At 31.9% G+C, this 26,974-nt stretch overlaps 2 protein-coding genes across 8 annotated transcripts in view; both read right to left on the bottom strand.

The window, feature by feature from the left end:
- Positions 1-2,797: 2,797 nt before the first annotated feature.
- LOC143057663 (heparan sulfate glucosamine 3-O-sulfotransferase 1-like) overlaps positions 2,798-26,974 on the bottom strand; it is an 88,815-nt gene continuing 64,638 nt past the window's right edge. For 4 of the 7 annotated variants that reach the window (XM_076231041.1, XM_076231048.1, XM_076231055.1 and 1 more), the window contains exon 3: positions 2,798-6,100. In XM_076231041.1, coding sequence (XP_076087156.1) covers positions 5,105-6,100 — 996 coding nt within the window. In that variant the 3' untranslated portion in view covers positions 2,798-5,104. Of the gene's footprint in view, positions 6,101-20,960; positions 21,027-26,974 lie in introns of all 7 variants that reach the window. The other 3 variants (XM_076231021.1, XM_076231029.1, XM_076231034.1) reach the window with 1 other exon arrangement.
- LOC143057767 (heparan sulfate glucosamine 3-O-sulfotransferase 1-like) lies at positions 12,193-20,954 on the bottom strand (the record flags this gene model as incomplete). The annotated part of the gene is made up of 1 exon (XM_076231160.1): positions 12,193-20,954. A coding segment is annotated over one exon (954 nt), but the record flags the coding sequence as incomplete, so codon positions are not given.

Raw genomic sequence — 26,974 nt, 5'->3', positions numbered from 1 at the left:
GCTCGCAGTTTCACTTGTTCAATCTATATTTAACATGTAGTGTATGTTTAATTATTATCTAATTTACAAGAATGTTTTAGGTTTCTTTGAATTGTCATTTTTTTGTTTCAATCAATAACCTCAGACTTCTGTTGTCTGTTCATTTATAACAAATTCAAGGATATTGATATCTTTATTTATATATGTTAAGACATATAATAAGGATATGAAACTGTTTTAGTTGTTGATAAAATAGATTAAATCATTGTTAATTACTGCTTACAGTATAGAATTACACATGTACATAATTTAGTTGTAAATGAACAAAGTTAATTGATTGAAATGATATTTACAAACCAAACACACCTAAAACATGCTTGTGAATTAGCTCATACCGGTAATTGATACAAGATTGAAAATTAAGATTCCAGAATGTATAGGTTAACTGTTCTACAAGTTCTTTGAAATTTAATTCTTTGCATAGTTTTTGTCGCAGAAAGCTCGACATAGGGATAGTGATCTGGCAGCGGCGGCGATGTTAGCTAACTTCTTAAAAGCTTTATATTTTAGAAGGTGGAAGACCTGGATGCTTCATACTTTGTATATGGATGCCTCATGTTACAAAGTTTCTGTCAGTCACATGTCCAATGTCCTTGACCTCATTTTCATGGTTCAGTGAATACTGGAAAAAAAAGTTAAAATTTTTGTAATGTTAAATTCTCTCTTATTGTAAGTAATGTAATAAATATATTTGATATGTGCGTACCTTGCAATATCCTCATGCCTGTCAGAAAGTTTTAACTTGACCTCGACCTCATTTCATGGATCAGTGAACAAGGTTAAGTTTTGGTGGTCAAGTCCATATCTCAGATACTATAAGCAATAGGTCTAGTATATTTGGTGTATGGAAAGACTGTAAGGTGTACATGTCAAACTGGCAGGTGTCATCTGACCTTGACCCCATTTTCATGGTTCAGTGGTTATAGTTACGTTTTTGTGTTTTAGTCTGTTTTTCTTATACTGTATGCTATAGGTCTACTATATTTGGTGTATGGAATGATTGTAAGGTGAACATGTCTAGCTGGCAGGTGTCATCTGACCTTGACCTCATTTTAATGGTTCAGCGATGAAAGTTAAGTTTTTGAGTTTGGGTCTTTTTTTCTAATACTATATGCAATAGGTGAATTATATTTGGTGTATGGAAATATTTTATGATCTACATGTCAGTCACACAGGTTTTATTTGCCCTTGACCTCATTTTCACGGTTCATTGCTCAGTGTTAAGTTTTGGTGTTTTGGTCTGTTTTTCTTAAAGCTATAAGCAATAGGTCAACTATATTTGTTGTATGGAAGAAATGTGCCTGGCATGGTTCATCTGACCTTGACCTTATTATCATGGTTCATTAGTCAATGTTTAGTTTTCTTGATTATGTTAAGTTTATGTGACAGTTGTAATACAGCTTTATATTTAGGACTATCAACATAATATCAATGAATAGTAGAGAAGGCGAGACATTTCAGCGTTTGCACTCTTGTTACACTTTTATTCTATGATCCTCTGCTATTTATACCCCCACTTTGAAAAAGAGGGGTATACTGTTTTACCCCTGTCTGTCTGTCAGTCCATCTGTCGGTCTGTCCGTCCCATGAATATTTTTTGTCACATTTTTCTCAGGAACTAAAATACAAGGATTTCTGAAATTTGGTTTCAGAGTTTATATATGTCAGCTATACTATGTGATGCGTTTTCAGATTCATCACTTGACATCTTCCTGTTTACCGAACACTTGTATCATTTTACACATGATAGCCAAGTGCAAAGTTTTCGTCACATTTTTCTCATGAACTATAATACAAGGATTTCTGAAATTTGGTTTCAGGGTTTATATAAGTCAGCTATACCATGTGATGCCTTTACAGATTCATCACTTAACAACTTTCTGTTCACGGAACACTTACATATTTTTACACTATTTAATATTATCCACTTGCGGCGGGGGTATCATCAGTGAGCAGTAGTTTTACTTGTTTAATCAGCACACATGGTTTAGCTCAGTCATTTCTTAGATATTGAAACATGTACAATATCACTGTTCAGAGTTTTTTTTATCTACATGGTTTAGCTCCCTAATTTGAGATGCATTAAGGATACTGACCCATCGATATCATTGACTTTAAGTAAGAAATATCCTAGATACAGCTGCTTTTTACCTTTCTCTACAGCGAAAAATGAGCACCAAGGACTAGTTGAAATATTAACTTTTGCAGCATAACAAATGATTCAATTTAATGAATTATAAATGTAAAAGATGAACACTGAACCTTTACACTAGACTACCTATGTAAAAGGTAAGAAGCAGAGCCAGAACTTAAGACCCTGCTAAAGCATCTGAGTTCCTTTCTGTTTTATTTTGGTTGCTCAGCGATCAGTTTGTTATCTTTGTATTAGATTAGATTAGTGAATGTTGACTCAAAATAAATTCTTGAAGTAATGCAGATTTCTCAATAGCCTTGGTGTTCAAGTAGTCTAAATAGTTCTTCTATTGTACTTTTAGCCTGTCAACACTGAGGTTGTGAGTTTGAGCCTTGTATGTTGCAGGTGCGTTCTACTCCAATATTTATTGACCAGAATTGCCAGTTTTCCTGTCAAAGCTTGTGATTCTCTCTAGGCACTTTAGCTGCCTTCACCAATAAAAACTTGCTGCCAGAAAATAGACAAAAGTGTTAATGGTGGATTGAAAGACACCAAAAATTAAACCAGATTATATTTCCCCAAAACTATTTGAATATTTGATTGCTGAGAAATATAAGTTTCAACTACATGAGGAACACATTTATTAATTAGTCTGTTTTACCTGAATAATAATAATTTATAACATTTTCATAGAAAACTCTCATAATACTCATGAAAATACAAGTATAATATCAAATGCCTTATAAAGGATGGTGATATAGTAATGCAGCTGACTATCAATAGATCAAACCTGTAGTTATCTAAACACACCAATTATTTGTCAAGTTTGTATATTACTGTGGATTCATCATTTTTCGTTAAATACCAATTTTCGTTGATTTCGTGGTTACAGGTGAACTACGAATTTAAATGTTCAACGAATAACACATTTTCTATAGGCTTGTTTACAGACATTAGCAAAACCATGAAATTAAATATCCACAAACATGCAAGTTTTCATCAATCCACGAAAATTGGTACCCAAGAAAATAAATGAATCCACAGTATCAAACCACTTTTCCAACAAACAAAAACATTGTTTCAGTAACATTTACCTTCACCTCAAAATCAATATTATTAGTGTTCCATTTACCTAAATAAGGGAGCTACCATTTGATTTTTATGGGGGGGGGCTAGGATGAAAAATTTTGTCCTGCATTTTTTTTTAGTTGCTATCTCTGTCCTGCCTTTTTATTTTTCACTCTATTCAGTCCTGCCTTTTTTTTTATTAGTTTATCCTGACTTTTTTTACCTAAATTGTCATCCTGCCTTTTTTTTTTGCAAAATGTCTCATCCTGCCTTTTTTTTTTACTTAAAACTCCTGTCCTGCCTATTTTTTTCAAATTTCATCCTAGCCCCCCCCCCCCCCCCCCCATAAAAATCAAATGGTAGCTCCCTAAGTGTTATTCAAATTAAGCAAGAACTGCACAAATTACCATCTGAAAATCACTTTCCAATTTTATTCTATATTTTATAATAGTGACCTTGACTCGGAACTATCGACCTCAAAATCATAATATTTCAATCCTTCAGAGTTTATGATTATGATAGTCAGCTGTATTTGATATAACAAAAAATAATATATTTGTACAACAGTACAATCTTGACTACAACTACAATACAACCTATAATGTATACATATTAATATTCAAACCTAAAATTCCTACTATAAATATAATTACTTTAAAACTTTGACAACATTGCTGATAATGTTCAACAAAATGCATCACATTTACCTGAAAATTGGGATTCAACAACAAAAAATGAGCAGATAAAAAAAAATATTTACATATACATTTATAACATAAAGAACATAGAAACAATTTAATTGAGTGTAGTTAAAAGCAGCATCAAAAGTTAGATCAACTATTTCAAATTTTTAAAAAATTTGTCCTCAATGTGGTAAATTTTATTAAGAATTATCTAAAAACATACTGGTGTTAAATACAAAATGCACCCAATGAAAATAAACTTAATCAAAAGTAAAAGTGATACTGCAAATAAATTGATAATCACATTTATGGCTTATGTCGGTACGTTATTTTATGTCCTCAACTCCTCATCTTAAGGTTACATTCCAGTTCCCTGTACTTCACAGGTTCATTGTACATACAAAATAGTAGTCCATATTGAGCACCTGCTTTAATGGACAGACATTTTCCATGAACAATCAGTGTTGTAAAATTTCTTACTATCAGCAAACAGGAAGTGGCTGCATAACAGATGTGAAAGTAGCTTACATGCTGCATCTCAACATTTATATAAAGTTGCAAACCAAAAATAAAATCATTCCCTCTCAACTAGAGTTTTTACCCAGGATCTTCTTGTCAGATGGATGGACATCTAGAATTGGTCCCTAGGCTACCTTTCATATTCACAACACTGGTAAAATACTATTTGAACAATACAAAAAAATAAAAGCATGAGGGGGACTACACATTGAATTTAAAATGCCAATGCTACTACATACTAAAATACATTAGCCTATCATAAGTATTCATCTTTATATGCTCCTAATAAAAAACATAACCTTAGGTGCTAACAAAAATCTGCAAAAGTAACACCTATGCCTGCCTTGCAATATTTGTCAACTTGAGATAAACTCAAGTAATAATTTGCATAAAAATGTTCTTAGCATACTATAGTCTTTAAAAATGTTTCATAGAATAAAAGATTAAATAAAAAAATTCACATTGCAGAGTATTATATTTTGAACAGTAAGAACCAATCAAATTATGATAATCCATATATAATCCAATGAATAACTTAAATATTCAACTAGAAAAGAATGTATAACTGCTGAAACCCGTTCTCATCCGACCCTAATTAAAATTATTATCAAACTTAACAAGATAAATCATGAAGGCTGATTTCAAATGAAAACAAAAGCATTCACCAGTCAAATTTCTGTCCGATTTGTTCAAAGAAGATTTTATTGTAAGGCTCAAAATATTCTTTCAATTTAGCAAGTACCTCTTCATCCACCTCTGGATGTTTCCGACCTTTTGTTCGATTTAGACATTTATGTCCAGTTGTTTCATTCTTAATACAGAAAAACCCCTTTGTTCGATCAAAAACAAATGAGTCTTTGCTTATTCTATGCTCCAGACCCAAGAAAGATTCAACCTTCTGAGCCACCTCAAATGGGTTCTTAGTCAGATTTTTTCCATCCACAATCATGATCTGCTCCAACTGAAAAAATCTGAGCCAATGTCTCATGAACTGGTAATAAACAGATCTTTGGATAGGTTTGTAATTATCATTCACATCTCCATTATCCTTCAAAACTTTTTCCTCAAAACTTGTTGTTTCCAGATTCATCCTTGACCTTTTGTCCATTAATTGAAGGTGGTCTGACATTGCTCTCTCTATTGGATCACGTACAAGCAATATCAGTTTGATAGTACTATTCATTCGAAATATTCTCTCCGGAGATTTATCACTGTGAAAATAACCAGGAGTTTTTTCTATTGTGATTTGATCTCCGTAACTTAAAGGTAGATTTTTCCGGTACCAACTTATTCCCTGAAAGAAATGCTCATTCCTATCAAAATAGTGAACCTCTTTTGAAGAAACCTGAATATTTGGATGCAAATTAAGGAATTGAAGTAGAGCACGAGTTCCTCCCTTCCGCATGCCAATGATGATACAGTGAGGTAGACGATGTCTGGGCATGTTGTAATCATTGTCTGAGAGTATATCTTTGTAATTCACTACAGGTTTATCGGATGGTCGACACACAGTGTATAAACCAATTATAACAACCAGGACTGCTATTATTGTTGCAAGAATAACTTTACGATGACTTAATCCACAACAACATGACTTATCCTGAGTATCTCCAGAGTACTGAGGTAGAGGGTGATACTTAGCAGCCATTCCGTCACCCTGAAAATAAATAAAGTAAAACTATAGTCAATTCACAACAATATGCATATCTGGATAGATTTTATTGTGTACCTATCCTCTATTAATCTCTGACATCCATTTAATCTAATGCCAGCCTTAACACATTGGCCTCTTCTTTACACTCAATTTTAAATATTGTTATATAAGTATAAAGAGATTTGGTATGATTGCCAATGAGACAACTATCCACCAAAGGTCAAGTGAAGTAGATGTAAGAAATTAAAGGTAACGATATAGCCTTCAACAATGAGAATCTCCCATTCCATATGGTTGGCTATAACGGCCCCGCCATGAAAAATATGAAACAATGCAATTGGGAAAACTAACAGCCTAATTTATGACAAAACAATTTACCAACCAGATGCAGGGTGCAGCTTGAAATGACCGCAGAGGTCAAACCCTGAACAGTTGGGGCAAGTATAATGGACACAAAATTCAAGCTTGATACATCTCTGAATTTGGATTGTGATTAAATAGTTGACACAGAAAGAATGTGGTCTAAGAACTTAAAACCAGATGCTCCGCAGAGCACAGCTTTGTACGACCGCAGTGGTCAAACCCTGAACAGTTGGGGCAAGTATGGACACACCATTCAAGCTTGATACAGCTCTGAATTTGGATTGTGAATAAGTAGTTGACACATCATAGGTTTCTGACACAGAATGAATGTGGTCTAATGAACTTAAAAATTTATTTTTTTTTGCTATTGAGCAATACACTATGCTGTTGAATATTAATCCCCTCAAAAAAAACATTTGAAGAAAATTCTTAATTTCTGAAATCTGAAATGAGAAAAATTTTATCCCCCCCGCCCCCATTTTTTTTCACCTCCCCCGCTTCCTTATTAAAAAAATTGTCTCAATTCAAATTTCTAATGGAGTTGGCAACAATAACTACTCATTTAAATACATCATAAAATGTTAAAATATAAAATGATAATAGTCATGGTTAAAATTAATATCAATAAACAGTAACTTCTATAAATAAGTTTACAGCTACACATCTCAAGTCAATCATCATTTCTTTATACATAATTTTCAAGCAGTATAAGGGAGGTAATCAAGTAATCAAACATATTTAAAACAGTGTTCTTTAAATTTTAATTGGATTACCTCCCCTTCACTGCTTTTAAATTTTCTAAATTGTACTGTAACCAGAAAAACCCTTGTTTTCCCCTTTTTTGTCCCTAGTTGCTTGATGATTTGAACCATACCCCCCCCCCCCCCCCCCCCCCACACACACACACACACAAATTTTTTTCTGTTGTATAAAAATTAAATTGGACATTTACCTATTATGGTCCAATATCCAAATACATGGTTAGATATAGCATAACCCCAATAAGTCAATTTTTGATTAAGTCAAACAAAATGTTTAATTTTGGCCCCTTTTCAGGCCCAAAATTTCTAAACTGTTGGGACCAAAACTCCAAAAAACAATCCCATAAACATTGTGTTTAAATTTTATAGACTTCTATTTACTTATACTAAAGTTATTGTGCTAAAACCTATAAAAATGCTTATTTGTGTCCCTTTTTGGCCCCTAATTCCTAAACTGTTGGGATCAAAACCCCCAAAATCAATCCCAACCTTCCTTTAGTGGTTATAAACCTTGTGTTAAAATCTTATTGATTTCTATTTACTTATACTTAAGTTATTATCCGGAAATCAACAGTCTTGGGCCAATGCATATGCCGAAGTGATAACAATATATATGACCAAATTTTTTTAATTTTTGCGGTCGTATAAAAATAAATAAAGACAGACATGACACTGAACTACAGGCACATAATTAATGTGACAGAGTAAAACATGTTTGTCAGTACTCAACCCTCCGCTAACCTGGGACACTGGTGTAACAGTGCAACATAGGAACATATAAGAATCAGTTGAAAAAGGCTGAACTCATCAGAAGGATACAAATAGAAATACATTTAACAATAAATGGGGAATGTGTCCATGTCCCAGCTTGTATACAACGTTATTAAGGGAAATAGCTAAAGAATAGGAAAAGTGATGCTACCAAAATTCATACTTGACCTGAGTTTTGTGGCATTAAGCATTAACTATAAGATTCATAAAACCTTGGTTTAGGCAAACTCATCAGAAGGATATAAATAGAAATATATCTAACAATAAATGGGGAATGTGTCCATGTCCCAGCTTGCATACAACGTTATTAAGGGAAATAGCTAAAGAATAGGAAAAGTGATGCTACCAAAATTAATACTTGATCTGAGTTTTGTGGCATTAAGCATTAAGTATAAGATCTATAAAACTTGGTTTAGGCAAACTTAATTTAGAGAATGGAAACCAATTTAGAAAAGTTCTCAATTTTACGGACGGACGGACGGACGGACGGACGGACGGACGGACGGACGGACGGACTGACAGACAGACAGACAGACAGACAGACAGACAGACAGACACAGACAAGGGTAAAATTAATGCCCCTCCGTTTCTCTGGAGGCATAAAAACAGACTGGATGTGGACAAAATAAAAAGACAGGCATCAAAAGATTTAGCTTAAAAGTACATATGTGTTATATTTAGTATGGTTTTAATTTACTGATAACAAAATCAATATTTATACCAATAAAAACCAGGTGCTCCGCAGGGCGCAGCTTTATACGACCGCAGAGGTCGAACCCTGAACAGTTGGGGCAAGTATGGACAAAACATTCAAGCCTGATACAGCTCTGAATTTGGATTGTGATCAAATTTTTGACATTACATGGGTTTTTTTTACACAAAACAAATGTCAAGATTTTACAAATCAATTAAAGATTTCTTCTTCAAACTTTTTAAATCTAATTAAATAGTTGACACAGCATAGGTTTCTGACACAGAATGAATGTGGTCTAATGCACTTAAAAGTTTTTTTTTGCCTTTGAGCAATTCACTATGCTGTTGAATATTAATCCTCTCAAAAAAATGTTTGAAGAAATTTTCTTTTTATTTATGAAATCTGAAATGAGAAAAATTTAACCCCCCCCCCCCCTTTTTTTTCACATCCCCGTTTCCCTTTTTCCAAAACTGATATCAATTCAAATTTCTAATGGAGTTTGCAACAATAACTACTCTTTTAAATACATCATAAAATATTAAAATGTAAAATAAAGTGCTTGTTATCACTGAATGGTAAAGATTGGTTGGTAGTAAAAGTGAATATACATTGTTTATTGTATAAAACAATAAAAAAAACTTCATTAGCAACATTTTATATTGGCAAATTTCCAATGAAGTTATTTACATAAAGTTATTGGCAAATAAAAATAGAAAATGACATCATAGTCATGTCTGGCAAATGTCCAACATACATTATCTAAAAACATTTTAGATAAGATAAGGAAAAAAAGCTTCATCAGCAACATTTTATATTGGCAAATTTCCAATGAAGTTATTTACATAAAGTTATTGGCAAATAAAAATAGAAAATGACATCATAGTCATGTCTGGCAAATTTCCAACATATATTATCAACTACTATTCTATACAAAGAAAGATAACTCCAATTGAAAATTAATTGCTATTGCACAATATTGTGCAATTAGATATTTCTTGCTATTGTGCAATACTGTGCAATTGAAAATTTCTTGCTATTGCACAATACTTGATATGGAATCCTGATTTGGACCAACTTGAAAACTGGGCCTATAATAAAAATCAAAGTACATATTTAGATAAAGCATATCAAATAAGCCCAAGAATTTAATTTTTGTTAAAATCAAACTTTAATTTTGGACCCTTTGGACCTTAATGTAGACCAATTTGAAAACGGGACCAAAAATTAAGAATCTACATACATAGTTAGATTCGGCATATCAAAGAACCCCAATTATTCAATTTTTAATGAAATCACACAAAGTTCAATTTTGGACCCTTTGGGCCCCTTATTCCTAAACTGTTAGGACCAAAACTCCCAAAATCAAACCCAACCTTCCTTTTATGGTCATAAACCTTGTGTTTAAATTTCATAGATTTCTATTTACTTATACTAAAGTTATGGTGCAAAAACCAAAAATAATGCTTATTTGGGCCCCTTTTTGGCCCCTAATTCATAAACTGTTGTGACCTCAACTCCAAAAATCAATCCCAACCTTCCTTTTGTGGTCATAAACCTTGTGTTAAAATTTCATTGATTTCTATTTACTTATACTAAAGTTATTGTGCGAAAACCAAGAATAATGCTTATTTGGGCCCTTTTTTGGCCCTTAATTCCTAAACTGTTGGAACCAAAACTCCCAAAATCAATCCCAACCTTCCTTTTGTGGTCATAAACCTTGTGTCAAAATTTCATAGATTTCTATTCACTTAAACTAAAGTTATAGTGCGAAAACCAAGAAAATGCTTATTTGGGCCCTTTTTGGCCCCTAATTCCTAAAATGTTGGGACCAAAACTCCCAAAATCAATCCCAACTTTCCTTTTGTGGTCATAAACCTTGTGTTAAAATTTCATTGATTTCTATTCACTTTTACTAAAGTTAGAGTGCGAAAACTAAAAGTATTCGGACGACGACGACGCCAACGTGATAGCAATATACGACCAAAAAATTAAAATTTTTGCGGTCGTATAAAAATTGTCATATAATTTAGTGCTTTAATCATCTCATCACATCCCCAGTAAGTATATCTTATAATCTAGCATATTTACCCCTCTCATTAGAGAGAAAGGCTTTTTGATTGAGAGTTGACTTATTGGCACTCATACCACATCTTCTTATATTTATTTATGTGAGTTACAGCAAATGAATTTGCAACCAGATGTATCAAACAACCATTTAGTTATATAGAAAAACTTTTCTTTGAGTAGATTATGTGAAAGTGTAGTATAAAGAGTAGAAAGTCAAATGGCCAAATAACAACATTCATACCTGTGTACGCTTGAACTCACACCTGCGGCTAAATAGCTACAAGGTAAACGAATTGACCTCAAGCCGAGAAATATACAGTGACCTTTACAAAATAATATACACACTTTGCTCACACATTAGTTGCATTGAAATGATTATCAAAACAATAACGGTAAATAGAACTGAAATATTTTCTGTTCAATATCAGTAAAAATGTTCAATAAATATTTTATGAAATTTTTTTTAACAATAATTAATGGAATTTATTCGAAAACATTTACTAGAGATAATTTTATAGTAGTTTAATTCAATCAATACAAAACGGTATATGCATATTCATTTTCGTTCATTCTTATATTGTGGTTAATAACTATGACCATTCGTCAGCTGTGCGCTTTTAATTACGTATATTGTCGATAAGCTATAAGAGTTAAACAGATTTTATTTTTTCCCAGAATTCAACAAATCGGGCTAAAACGTCACGACCCACTCGAGAATTCAACCAAAAAAGTTACAAATACTTGATTTTCTCCGTTATTAGAAGGAATATAAATTTAAAACTTTGCAAATGTGTTTTTTATGTTAAGATGAACATAATTAGATGATAAGTAAAAAATCGCGGAATTTCCCTTTAAAACATCCAAAGAAATTTTACATTCCAAAAAATGGATAATTCCACTGTTTCCATATGTTTTATTACAATATAAATGAATCATTCTTTGGGTGCTGTTCAGTGGTGTTGTTTGTTGATGTGCCATTGTGGTTCATAAATGTTTCTTGTTTCTTGTTTTTGATATAAATAAGACTGTTGTTTTTCCAGTTCAAATGGTTTCACACTAGTCCAATTTTAAAGCCTGTAAAAGCTTGCTGTTTGGTGTCAGCCAAGGCTCTGTGTTGAAGGCCATACTTTGACCTAATCAAACAAAGGATAAAGTCAGTACAGACAGGTGTTTGCTGGGTATATAATTAGTGTCTCTACTGACAACTAACAAAGAAACAAAGACAACTGACAAGATGGTCCTGTCTTTGGACATTCATTAAAATGTGGTGAAAATAAACTCAAAGAAAGATTTACATTTTGTCTGTTTTTATAGTTCCTGTTATTATGGACTATGAAACCACTGAAATAGGTATCCAACAGGTTGTTCTATAGTATTCCAGAAGTATTCTACTGGACAATAATCCATGGTCAAATCCTTGTGTTTATATAACAAACACGTTGCAGTATAATATAATTTTAATATAACAATCAAAATATGCACAAATGTGTAAAATTGCAGAAATTTTTGATCAAATATGCATATCTATGAAAGTATGCTACCATCCATGCATAAAATTGAATGACATTAAATTTAAATATGCATAAAACTGCAAAACATTAAGTTAAAATATGCATACAACTGCATAAATTAAATATATCATATAAAAATTAGTGTACAAAACTGTAATCCATAGATTAGTTGTATTACTCATCTTGAAATATATAAAAATGTTGGCTTAATAGTTTGGCTGGAGTATTAAATAAAGGAAAACAAATAACAAACATTCAAATAGGTTCAAAAGCCATAGATTATAACATGACTGATCAATCTTTGCAGAAGGTTAAAATACTGTCTTTCTACAAAATGTCTTGCCTGCAATGTTATTTTAAAGGGAAATACACATGAGTATAGGGAAATAGAAAAAAATCATAAAAACAGACCACTGGAGCATGTGTCCATTATTACGATGACATTGAGAAATCATGTTTTCACACCATACCAAAATATTAACCAGATGCTCTGCAAGGCGCAGCTTTATACGACCGCAGAGGTCGAACCCTAAACAGTTGGGGGAAATATGGACACAACATTTAAGTTTGATACAGCTCTGAATTTGGATTGTGATTAAATAGTTGACACAACATAGGTTTCTGATGCAGAATAAATGTGGTCTAAGAATTAAACTTAAAATCTTAAAAATTTTAAATTGGACATTTACCTATTATGGTCCAACATCCAAAATCTAAATACATGGTTAGATTCAGCATATAATAGAACCCCAAGAATTCAATTTTTGATGAAATCAAATAATGTTCAATTTTAGACCCTTTAGACCTCAATGTGGACCAATTCGATTACCAAATATTAATCAAAGCACTGTAAGCGTTGTAGGCAGTTAACCTAAAACCAAGGCAATTAATGAAGGTGAATCCAAGATTAAACATGTTTAATAATGCCACATAGAAATATAACAGTCCCACATGTTGCAGCCCCTCTCACATGACAAAAGTAAAACTATTTAGTATAAAGATATAAATAGATAGGTAACAGAAATATCAAAAGGTACTGGATTTGTCCTATGAGTATCATTGCCTGTTTTGCAGTTTAATATTACATGAGTACCATCTTCCCAAGAAAGAAATAAAACTTGATAACATTTGCTATTATAATAAGAATCATCTATGAAATAATAATCAATTATGCTTAACATTCTTACAACTATAGGTATAGAATTCTTTCATAAAATGTATATGTCTGCATTACTCAATATTTAAGGTAAGATTGCCCAAACTCGATAACCAAACAATTTATTTTAAATAATATTGACAAAAGAAAGGATGACAAAATGGAAGCAAATTGCATTCACCATCATGCCTGGCAGTCAGGGTAAACAAGAATGTGTTTTTGTGCTTATGACACCCCCTCCCAAAAAAAGGAAGCAGCTGCTGACCATATATGAAGCTATTCTGTTGAGTTGTTTCTGAGCAAATGTGATGAAATTATTCTTTGGACAACAGCGACAATCAGACAGACACATGGTGATTGCAATACAGCCCTGCACGATAATTTCTATTTTACTGTTTTACTGTTCTACAAAACAAGCTGTTTTATGCTTTTTGGTTTGTATTTCTTTAAATTTAAAAATAGACATAAATATGAAACTTACGTTAAAATTTGAGTAAATAATAAAGCTAAATATTACCCTGATCACATGCGGTCTTTGCCTCATCCATGAAATAGAAATATATATTCCAAACCTTTTACAAATTATTCAATTTATTAATATAAGGAAGTAATGTACCTATTATCATAAAATTAATAATTTTGTAGAGTGGCTCAAAGTTTTACCTACATGTAAGCATACTTATAGCCAACGTAATTGTACATCATAATCCCAGAATATTCATTGAACTGAATAAAAAAACCATCTTAGTTGAAATGTTACTTTAAGGTCATAAAAATTGTCTGTGAAATGTCTAAAAACTTGAATATCAAAGGTAATTTTTATGAGAAATAAGTTTTTAATTTACAATTCATAGATGGATTTTGAGCAACAAGGTCTACAAAATGATATTAAAATATCATTATTATGAAAAACAAACACATTTTTCAGTAAAATATATCAAACGTTAAAAAATAAAATGAAAAGATCTGTGATCTGCCTAACAAGAAATATATACTGTCATATATCACAACCCCCATGGTTTCACATTACTGAGAATTATAACTCAGTAAACTCATTAGAAAATATGTTTTAAATGCAGAAAAAAATCAAACCCTCCTACCTCCTCATTCCATAACAAATATGTGCAGTTGTCTATTGCACTTCTATAAACACTTTTACATTTAAATATAGTGTCAAGAAGCACTTGACACAGTCCTGATAACTTTCTGTTTTCTACAATGTATTATTTTGATTTATATGTCATATTTTGATTTTATTTTTGTTATTTTTTACAACACATACCTTTTTATCTTTTATCATATTATAATGATACATTGAACTGTATGATTGTAAATTACATATAAGTAGTTATCTGTTTTTGATTGTATAGTAATTTGTAAGTGTAGGTCTCACGGAAGATTTGTTTGTTGTAACTAGCTTCTCTTATCGTAAAGAATTTATTTTTATATCATTATTATTATGATTGGTCCATATTTGGACAATGCAATTTTGTGGTGAAGGGTTCAGGTATTTTCACATATATCCAAATTAAGCTAATAATACATATGACATATTTATGAATATCTTAAACAATATAACCTTTAATAATTTATAAAAGTGCCAAATAGAAAACCTTGAAAAATGAAAAAAACATGAAAAAAACATTTTCAAAATCTACAAATATCTAAACTGTGTAAAAATGTCCAAAAAACAAAAGATGTACATGGATTTATATAAAAAATTCATATTACCGGTAAAATGTAATGCTTGCTTAAAATAAATACTACTCAATACAAATAATGCCTTAAAAGAGAGGAGTGCAGCATGCTGATAATCAGCTGTCTCAGGTTCACATGTTGCCTTTTTTTTTTTAAAGAAAGCAACTTGTTTTTAATTTTTGTTGGTAAATCAAAATTTTGGATACAAATAATTTATACACTTGAAATTCCAAGAATCAATCAAACACAGTGGAGATTCCAAAATATTATTATGTATCACATGTTCCAGACGAGCTTAAAACTAATAAAAGGTGTCTACACTGAGCACAGCATGAACCCCATATGAAATTTGAATCCAAGCATTTTAGAAAGGACTGTAAACACAGTATTGAAACATCTTTGGGTATTATATCTGTTTTAGATACAGAATTATTTTACAGAGACCCTCTGAGAAAATTTTTCAGCTGGGAAAAAATTGTAAACATGAATGTGTCCATAGAACAAGGATGCTCCACTCGCACTATCATTTTCTATGTTACGTGGACCACGAAATTAGGGTCAAAACTCTAGTTTGACATTAAAAATTTGTAAGGGTTCCGAGGAACCCAGTGTCTCGCCTACTTTTGCTGTTAATCACACACTCATCAAAAATGATGAAAAAAATCAATAAAATTATTCCTCTCGATACTACCTTTTGATTATCAGAAGCTTCTGGATACTATCTTCTGATCATAAACAAGCTTCTGGTCAAGTTTCTTACAATTCCAGGATAGTTTAAGAAAGTTATTAAAATTTTAAAAACTTTAACCACAGAGTGAATGTAATGTTTCCTGGCAGAAAAAAATAAGTCCATTTATAAGTAAAATACGGAAAAAATGGAATTTTATTTTTACAAAATTTACTTCTGGATACTATCTTCTGATCATAAACAAGCTTCTGGTCAAGTTTCTTACAATTCCAGGATAGTTTAAGAAAGTTATTAAAATTTTAAAAACTTTAACCACAGAGTGAATGTAATGTTTCCTGGCAGAAAAAATAAGTCCATTTATAAGTAAAATACGGAAAAAATGGAATTTTATTTTTACAAAATTTACTTCTGGATACTATCTCCTGATCATAAACAAGCCTATGGCCAAGTTTTGTACATTTCCAGGATAGTTTAAGAAAGTTATTAAAATTTTAAAAACTTTAACCACAGAGTGAATGTAATGTTTCCTGGCAGAAAAAACTAAGTCCATTTATAAGTAAAATACGGAAAAAATGGAGTTTTATTTTTACAAAATTTATATCTGGATACTATCTTATGAACATAAACAAGCTTCTGTCCAAGTTTCGTACAATTCAAGGATAGTTTAAGAAAGTTATTAAAATTTCAAAAACTTTAACCACAGAGTGAATATTTGTGGACGCAGCCGCCGCTGACGGAATGTAGGATCGCTATGTCTCGCTTTTTCGACTTAAGTCGAAGGCTCAACAAAAATCAGAAAGATCATAGTATAGCAAATATTTGCATAAAGTTTCAAGTTGATTGGACTTCAACTTCATCAAAAACTACCAAGACAAAAAACATTAACCTGAAGTCAGACAGACAAACGATCGAACGGACCCGACCAACAAACAAAATGCTTCTAGCTGGAGCATAAAAAGCATGACCTCTTTTATAGGCTCTTTTGGTTTTCATAATGTAATTGGTTTAGCCACAATCCCAATTTTCAATACCATCTTTCATTTATTGTGTTTCAGAAAGATCAGTATATAAAGCTTAAAACAAACTAACAGACAACAAGTACAACCTTTCTTATACAATGTGGCCACAAAAGATTTGAGACAGTATAAAAATCTTTGTATGGTCTTAGGGGAAAATTATAAAAATGAATATGTGATAACAAGAGTGCACACACTGAAATGTCTCGCTTTCTTTACTAATCATTGATATTATGTTGATAGTCCTACATTTTTGTCGAGCCTTCGACTTTAGTCGAAAAAGCGAGACTAAGCGATCCTACATTCCGTCGTCGTCGGCGTCGTCATCGTCGGCGGCGTCCACAAATATTCACTCTGTGGTTAAAGTTTTTGAAATTTTAATAACTTTCTTAAACTATACTGAATTTCTACCAAACTTAGACAGAAGCTTGTTTATGATCATAAGAAAGTATCCAGAAGTAAATTTTGTAAAAATAAAATTCCATTTTTTCCGTATTTTACTTATAAATGGACTTAGTTTTTCTGCGAGGAAACATTACATTCACTCTGTGGTTAAAGTTTTTAAAATTTTAATAACTTTCATAAACTATCCTTGATTTGTACCAAACTTGGACAGAAGCTTGTTTATGATCATAAGATAGTATCAAGAAGAAAATTTTGTAAAAATAAATTTCCACTTTTCCGTGTTTTACTTATAAATGGACTTAGTTTTTTTGCCAGAAACAAGACATTCACTCTGTGGTTTAAGTTTTTAAAATTTTTATAATGTTCTTAAACTATCCTGGATTTCTACCAAACTTAGACAAAAGCTTGTTTCTGATCATAAGATATTATTCAGAAGTAAATTTTGTAAAAAAAAAATTCACTTTTTACGTATTTTACTTATAAATGGACTTAGTTTTTCTTCCAGTTAACATTACATACAGTCTGCAGTTAAAGTTTGTAAAACATTTATTAGATTCATAAACTATCCTGGATTTTTTACCAAACTTGGAAGCTTCTTTCAATCAAAAGACAGTATGGAGAGGGAAATTTTTATTGATGTTTTTCCTCATTTTTGTTGAGTCTGCGATTAACAGCAAACGTAGGCGAGACACTGGGTTCCGTGGAACCCTTACGAATTTTTGTAAGTATAAAGCTTTATTTCAACTGTCACATAAACTTAACATTAACCAAGATAGCTAAACAAAGACCAATGAACCATGAAAATGAGGTCAAGGTCAGATGAACCATGCAAGGCAGACATGTACAGCTAAAAATGCTTCCATACAACAAAAATAGTTAACCTATTACTTATAGTTTAAGAAAAATATACCAAAACACAAAAACTTATCACTGTGCAATGAACCGTGAAATTGAGGTCATGGTCAAATAAAACCTGCGGGACTGACATATAGATCATAAAATATTTCCACACACCAAATATAGTTGACCTTTGGCATATAATATTAGATAAAAAGGCCAAAACTCATAAACTTAACTTTGACCACTGAACCATGAAAATGAGGTCAAGGTCAGATGACATCTGCCTGCTAGACCGATACACCTTACAATCATTCCATACAACAAATATAGTAGACCTATTGCATAAAGTATGAGAAAACAGACCAAAACACGAAAACTTAACTATAACCACTGAACCATGAAAATGAAGTCAAGGTCAGATGACATCTGCCAGTTGGACATGTACACCTTACAGTCCTTCCATACACCAAATATACTAGCCCTAGTGCTTATAGTATCTGAGATATGGACTTGACCACCAAAACTGAACCTTGTTCACTGATCCATGAAATGAGGTTGAGGTCAAGTGAAAACTGTCTGACGGGCATGAGGACCTTGCAACGTATGCACATACCAAATATAGTTATCCTATTACTTATAATTAGAGAGAATTCAACATTACAAAAAAATCTGAACTTTTTTTCAAGTGGTCACTGAACCATGAAAATGAGGTCAAGGACATTGGACATGTGACCAACAGAAAACTTCGTAACATGAGGCATCTATATACAAAGTATGAAGCATCCAGGTCTTCCACCTGCTAAAATATAAAGCTTTTAAGAAGTTAGCTAAGCCGGATCACTATCCCTATGTCGAGCTTTCTGCAACAAAAGTTGCAGGCTCGACAAAAATTAGAATATGCAGGTAAAAAAGTGATGTATAACTCTTAACATTTTTCTATATCAACAATGTAGTAAGTAAAAAATACACAACAAATTTTGCACATTGCAGCACCTTCTATTTACAAATGTGTCTAATTTCTATGATTTATATAATACATGTATATGTTTTTTTTACCTACTAATTCTGTATGATACTGATATGAAGATATATATTGTATGAAAATAGATTACTTGTAAAAAATGTACAACCATGGGTACATAGAACAAGATATATATATATATACATGTATATGTATAATACTTTTGAACAATATCAAATTGTTTTTTTTACAGTAAATATACTATTAGTTAGTGAGTCTGACATGTTCTTAAAAAAAAAAAAACAAGAACACATGTGATTTTTGCCTTCAGTAAAATTTTCTGGTTAGGTTCAGAATTCATATGACTTCAGATCTTCCACATGTTCAAGATCTGCTTTCAATTCAATGAATCTGAACTTTTTCTATAGCCAGAAAAATTGAATAAAATATTGAATATGTTTTATAATTTAAAAGAACAAGTGGGAGACAGCAACAATACAGTCTGAATGCCAACCGAGACAACATGTCTACTTAAGCAAGAAAAAAAATCATAACAATTAATGGCAAAGTTTGGCATATCTAAATTTCTATAAAACAAACGATATTGGCAAATCTGACTTAAAAAAAATCAATGCTCATCAAAATTCAAAATGCAGTGTCTGACGTTTATAACTGTGATAAAGCAACCTTATAACAGGAAGCCATAATTTTACATTCAACAATTGCATAACTCGATATATTGAGTACATTTTTGTCATAAAAAAAAATATAAAAAAATTTCATGTTGTGGCTCTTTAAAATCTTTTACTAAGTTTTCTGATTGGTACTTAGTCTTCAATGAACTAACAATACAAAATCAGTAGTTTGATTTACTTACAGAAAAGTTATAAATTATTATGGGGAAAAAATTTATCTGTACTATAAATGTTAATTTGATTTCTTATGCTCTGTGTTGTGAAATGAGGTATTACTTTATTTACCAATTTTTGATGACATGGTTTTATTGTTCCAAAAAAATCTCTGATTGACCAGTTCAAAGAAATTTTCATTATGTTTCCAAAATACATTTTTAAGTTTTTCAATAACCTCCTTCTGTATGTGAGGATGAGAGCGACCTTTTGACCCTGATAAACACTTTTGGTATGCTGTATCTGTTTTTATACAATAAAAACCTTTAGTAGCATTGTAAACAAAGTCCGATTGAGGTATTGCATGTCTTAATCCAAGGAATGATTCAACTTTATAGACCTCAGGATAAGGATCAGCTATCAGCTGATCACCATCCACAATGTGAATTTGGTTCAATGGGAAATATTTCAACCAATTTTTCATGTAAACATCATAATATGATCTTTGAACTGGTTTAAAGTTCATATCAATATTTCCAGTTTTAGGATTAAGAACTAATTCCTCAAAAGGTTTCACTTCCAATCCCATATCCAGTCCTTTAAAGTTCAGCTGTAGTTGATCTGAGATAGTCCGTTGTACTGGGTCCCTGACAATAAGTAGTATCTTGATGGTAGAGTTCATACTATAAACTCTACCAGGAACACTGGATTCAGTAAAATATGCAGGTGATTTTTCTATTGTCAGTTGGTCTGGAAATGAGTATGGCATTTGCTTTCGATACCATCCATATCCAAAATCATAATTTTCTTGATTATCAAAAAAATGCACTTCATACTGAGCCGTTTGAATATCTGGATGAACTTTAAGATAAGTGAGTAACGCTCTTGTTCCTGCCTTCCTAGCTCCAATGATAATACAATGAGGTAGTCGGCGCTTGGTAAGTCTAATATGGACCTTCTGATAATCATGTTTATGACATATACTGCTATGACTATAGCATGTCACTAGTAGTCCAATTAATGTTACAATAAGTATGAAGAAACAGGTAAACAATTTACGTGGAGTACAACATCTGGAACATACTTCTGTTTTATTCGATAGCTGTGTATATTTCACATCTTGGTAATTCATTCTTCCATTCGTCACTTCCTGAAAAAGAAAATATATATTCCAGTGACCATGATTTTCTTGTCAATTCTACATATAAATGGAGCTTTGATTTATTATGCAATATTATATATATAATCTACAATCTGGCACATTCCGTAAAATTCTTTATCATATCATTTTTATATGACACATCCATTTATCAGCAATTTGTTTTTGAGTTATTTCTCTTTGGATAAAGAATATAACTAAGTTGGTGTAATTTCCCTAATTGAGATTTATGACACATGAGAGGATCTATTTTCCATATCAGCCCCCAGACATGAATTCAGAGTTTGCTCTATTGTGTCCATCAGTTTATTTCTAATTGTCTTATCTAAATTGTTTCTGCAAAAAGCATGTTTTTTGCATGGAATTTAATTTGCAAATACATGATGATTTTTTTTTTTTCTGCTAGTAATGTCGTTTTTATGAAAAAATTCAAGGCTTGTGGCTTTATCTTAATCTTGCATCTTTATCAGATGACCATTAGAACAGCTTTTATTATATAACAGTTATCTATACAGAGTTTATTTAAACAACTCTTGACATTCATTTTGTGGTCATTATACAGTCTTCTTCAATAGACAGATCATCCATTTTCATAATTGGAAACTAAAGATTACACCAAACCACAATAAATGTCTACAATTTCATTCATGGATTTTCATGAATGAAACAGAACAGCTTCAACCCAGAGAATAAATGGCTGAGGTACCTCTAGAGATTACCAGAATGAAATAGATGTCCATCATATATAATAGTTTTCAAACATTAGTTCTTAGATAACAGTTTATACTACACATCTCTATGAATAATTCTCAAGCTATGAGAATTTCAACAGAAAATGAAGAATAGAGTACAGGTCATTTTAGCCAATGTAAAACACAGTTTTCTGACTAATGCAGATGAAAAATATTTCTTTGAAAGATTATTGAAGAATGCAATTGCGATACTGCTTCAAAATATGAAAGACTGGTATTTGATTAAGATACCACACTGCCACTGGCACTATGTCTGTTTGTACAAACATGGCTTCAAATTATTAGTTTTATGTCAAAATTGGTAATTTGTTGTTTTTTCCATGGCTAAAAATCAACAATGGTGAACCAAAATCTCTAACGGAAAATCAATCCCAATTGAATAGATCTTACAAATATTGCTAACTATAAACTACCTGATAAAATCAACGACGATTAAATTAGGCCTCCAGAAGTCTTAAAACATCAACTTGTCTGAATAAACTAACAATCTGGCCATCATACAGTAGTATTATAGGACTTCCGTTAACGATTCTCTACAATCAATTCTAACTACTTCTCCGTTACACAGCTTTTAAAAGATTTGTTCTCAGTATCTCAAATGGCTAAAAACTTGTCCATTCATTCTCATCATTTCACAGTTTTTGTCAGAAATTTCAATAAAGTCATTGATCACATGATCAAGGGAGAAATTAGGTCTAAGACTTACATAAGTTCTGAGCAATTTGACTATTTTTAGCTTTTGTCACGGCATTGAGAGTTTTTTTATACAGGACAAAGTAAAACTAGAACATAACAATAATCCTTAGCTAGAATTCTGACCAATCCCACATTATAAGGATTTTATTTACTACTTTATGACGTCAAGACAGAAACTCAACACAACTAAGGAAACAAATAAAATAGGCCAGACAGAAGTAGAAACTGGACACTAAGTAGATGGATCCCAATCTAAAAATATATAAACTTGTCTGATTCAATTTGCATCTTTACTGACCATTATATACTGGACTACTCTGTCCTCTCAATAATGAAGGAAACAGCCAAACAATTAAACAAGACATGGTCAAACACAACAAACAAAACTAACATACATATCCCTCTTACATACACTTTTCATTTTACTTACAAAATAAGAAGATTTCTCCTAAATCTCAAGAGAATAAAAATGTGTTAATTGTAACATTGAAGTTTGTGAATGATGAAATTGGTTGTCAAGTTTTATCTAACAAGCAATGTTTCATCAGTTCACTGCACTTTTTTACATTCTATTTGTGGAATACAGGAAGTTATCATCATGTTTTTGCATCGGTCATAAAACTTTACTTAGTACTCAGTGTACAGAATCTTTGTTGGAAACAACAATTCAAATAATTTGACTGGTGGATTTTTGAATCTTTAGTACGATAGTCATGCTCCAAAGTTTTATGAACGCCTGTTCTGGTATATATTTTGAAAAACTGTAGAATAGAAGAATATTGAAATAACAGTTCATGAAAACTGCAGTAAAAAAAACAGCATGTCCTTAATACTATATTACCATTATTATTAATCCCGTTTATCATCTAGTTGAATAATCTGTAAAACTTATTGCTCTACCATCTTTAAATAAAGTTATATAGATAAGACCGTTGGTTTTCCCGTTTGAATTTGCTTTACAATAGTAATTTTTTAAGGCCCTTCAGTGGCGGATCCAGCCATTTTAAAAAAGGGGTTCCCAACACAGAGTAAAAGGGGGGGGGGGGGGTTCCAACTATATGCTCCCATTCAAATGCATTGATCGGCCAAAAAAAGAGGGGTTCCATCCCCCGGAACCCCCCCCCCCCCTGGATCCGCCACTGCCCTTTATAGCTTGCTGTTCAGTGTGAGCCAAAGCTCTGTGTACCCTGACCTATAATGGTTTACTTTTATAAAATGTGACTTGGATGGAGAGTTGTCCCATAGGCACTCATACCACATCCTCCTATATCTACCTTCAACTTTGACTACTACTTTGACATTTTTAAATAACCTTGAATACAAGTTCTTATACTGGCTACTTTTGAATGTGCAGGGCTGTTTCATTACTGATATATATGTATAATAAAGCTTTTTTTTCTGTTCAGATGAAATTCATTTGAATTCCCATATTGTAAAAAAAAGTAGACATTTCCTCTATTAGAATATCAATACTGTTTACATAACAAGAACGTTAAGGTACAGTTCTTATCAATTAATTAAAATGTTTACATATACCTTTCCCACGAAAAAACAAAAAGCCAAGGTTGATTGCTGTATGTATATTAAATCCTTAATGGTTCTTTTCAATTAAATAACATTATACCCAGCAAGTAAAGTTAATCAAAAGTTTATTGCATTTTCCCATTATAAAAAATATTCTTATCTTATAAGTTTTGAAATGCAATTTACAAGTTACAGAAATTGCGGATTTTTAACTAGAAATCTCATAACCTATGTATACAAATTTTGCAGTCAACAACAACTTTCAATTTTTCGTCATTATCTCCAAAGATATAAATAAATTGACTACAAAGTTTGAAGAATAGTAAAGTATTCTCCCTATCTGTGAATAGACCATTCAAGTTGTGTTGATTACCTTTTTCGTCCTATTCTTTTGCAAAGTATTTCAGGCCAGATTTCATTATTTGGTATATGATACAGAACTCGAACTAAGAATGGAAAAAATGAAATGTGTCAAGAGACAAAACATGACCAAAGAGCAGAAAACACTCATGTCTACAGCCACCATGGATCTTCAACACAGCAAGAAAACCCCCACCCAGAGCCCACCTTCAGCTGGCTCCTTAACAATTATGTATACTAGTTCAGAGAAAACTGGTTTTCACTGTTGAAACTAAACCTGCATGTTTAAAGAAACACTTTTCCATTGGCGGATCCAGGGGGGGTTCCGGGGGTTGGAACCCCCTTTTTTTTGGCAGATCAATGCATTTGAATGGGGACATATAGTTGGAACCCCCCTTTGTCCTGGGTTGGGACCCCCCCCCCCCCCTCCCCCTTTTTAAAATGGCTGGATCCGCCACTGAGATCCCCTAACAGGTTTTTTTTGTTATCACATACTACTCCTTTGCAACCTTAAAAGATATCAGCTGAAATTTCAAAATAGCTGGGTCTCTAGTCCACAGAATGGAAATGTTAGAATTTATTTGATAATAGAAGGATGATTGATAAAGAGTTGACTTACTAGGCTCCATTCATATAAAAAATATCTCTTTTTCCCCAATTCATCACACATTTTTAATCATGTTTATTAGGTAACATCAGATAAACATCCAGATGACAATGACAAATCATTCTTTCATTCTATAATTACTGCCAGAAAGGTGGAAGTCACCTTTAGTCAGTGTGAAAAAAAAACTCTTTCATAATCACATGCTTTTAACAAGACACAAATTTGGCTGCAAAGATATGCATGGAATAAGATCTTCCCCATAATTAAAGTGGTTGTGAGTTTGTACATGACTCAATTTGATGTTTTGGAAATATTTTGTTCCATTTTAAGAATATTTGAAATCACATTTCCTCATTTGTCATATTACACTATAATTTTCAAGCAAAATGTACTGTTTCCTTTGAAACCCTGCTTTGTACAAGATTAAGAAGCTGCTCCTGTTTTTAACAGACTGTGAGGAAATATTGTGCTGGATTAAAGGTTGTAAAACATCTGACTTCTAACAATCCCATCAAAACTTTTGTATCATGCCTCATGTCTAACTATTCTACTGAGATTTAAGGCAGATCATAAGTATATATTTTTTGAGACAGAATTTTCTTCTAATTTGCCAAAATGAAGATTTTACTATGCTTTTTTCAAAAATTTAATGAAAATGTATGGGTCACCGTGCTATTTTTAAAGCTATGAGTCGTTGAAAATTGCCAAAATTTGGTTAGTTTGTTCATGAAAAAACACATTAGTGTGCATAAAAAAAAGTCTATGAGATAGAATTTTGAAATTAATTGTGAGAAGATAGGTTTCATGATACGTTTTAAGAAAATAAAAAGAGTCACCAAACTTGTTTTCTTGCTACAAGTAAAAATTAAAAAAAAATCCCTATTAGCCCAGTATAAATTTTGTACTAAAAGAGTTCTAACCCCTTAAATGGGTCAATTGAAAAAAATGATTTTAAAACCAAAATAATTGATATTTGTTCAATTATTTTGAATAATACAATAAATTAACAAGTTTTCTTTATATAAAAACAAACAGTCCCATTGAATTGCAAATCTGTCTCCAAATTTGCAGATTTAAGCAAATAACTAGACTGATGTCTAACATTCCTACTAAAAAATTGATACACCTAGTCTGATGTCTAACAATCCTACTAAAGAATTGGTACAACTTGTCTGATATCTAATAGTCCTACTAAAGAATTGGTACAACTTGTCTGATATCTAATAGTCCTACTAAAGAATAGGTACAACTTGTCATATGTCTATAACAGTTCGACTAAAGAATTGGTACAACTGGTCTGATGTCTAACACATAATAGTACAACTTGTCTGATGTCCATCGGTCCTACTAAATAATTAGTACAACTTGTCTGATGTCTAACAGTCCTACTAAAGAATTAGTACAACTTGTCTGATGTCTAACGGTCCTACTAAATAATTAGTACAACTTGTCATATGTCTATAACAGTTCTACTAAAGAATTGGTACAACTGGTCTGATGTCTAACAGTCCTACTAAAGAATTAGTACAACTTGTCATATGTCTAACAGTCCTACTAAATAATTAGTACAACTTGTCATATGTCTAACAGTCCTACAAAAGAATTCGTACAACTTGTCTGATGTCTAACAGTCCTACTAAAGAATTAGTACAACTTGTCTGATGTCTAACGGTCCTACTAAATAATTAGTACAACTTGTCATATGTCTATAACAGTTCTACTAAAGAATTGGTACAACTGGTCTGATGTCCATCGGTCCTACTAAATAATTAGTACAACTTGTCATATGTCTATAACAGTTCGACTAAAGAATTGGTACAACTGGTCTGATGTCTAACACCAAGGGTCCGGAAACGGTCATATATGCCAGTCTTGACCTAAACTGAAAGTATTTTGTCCTAAATGAGTAATTGGGATTTAGGACAAATTTTATTTTTTTACAGAAATAATTTCGGTCATTCAATGTCATTTCGTTGAGATCGAGTTTCTAACATTGTCTA

The sequence above is a fragment of the Mytilus galloprovincialis genome, chromosome 1 (assembly GCF_965363235.1).
Source record: "Mytilus galloprovincialis chromosome 1, xbMytGall1.hap1.1, whole genome shotgun sequence".
Classification (NCBI taxonomy): domain Eukaryota; kingdom Metazoa; phylum Mollusca; class Bivalvia; order Mytilida; family Mytilidae; genus Mytilus; species Mytilus galloprovincialis.
This window is presented reverse-complemented; position numbering and strand designations above follow the sequence as displayed.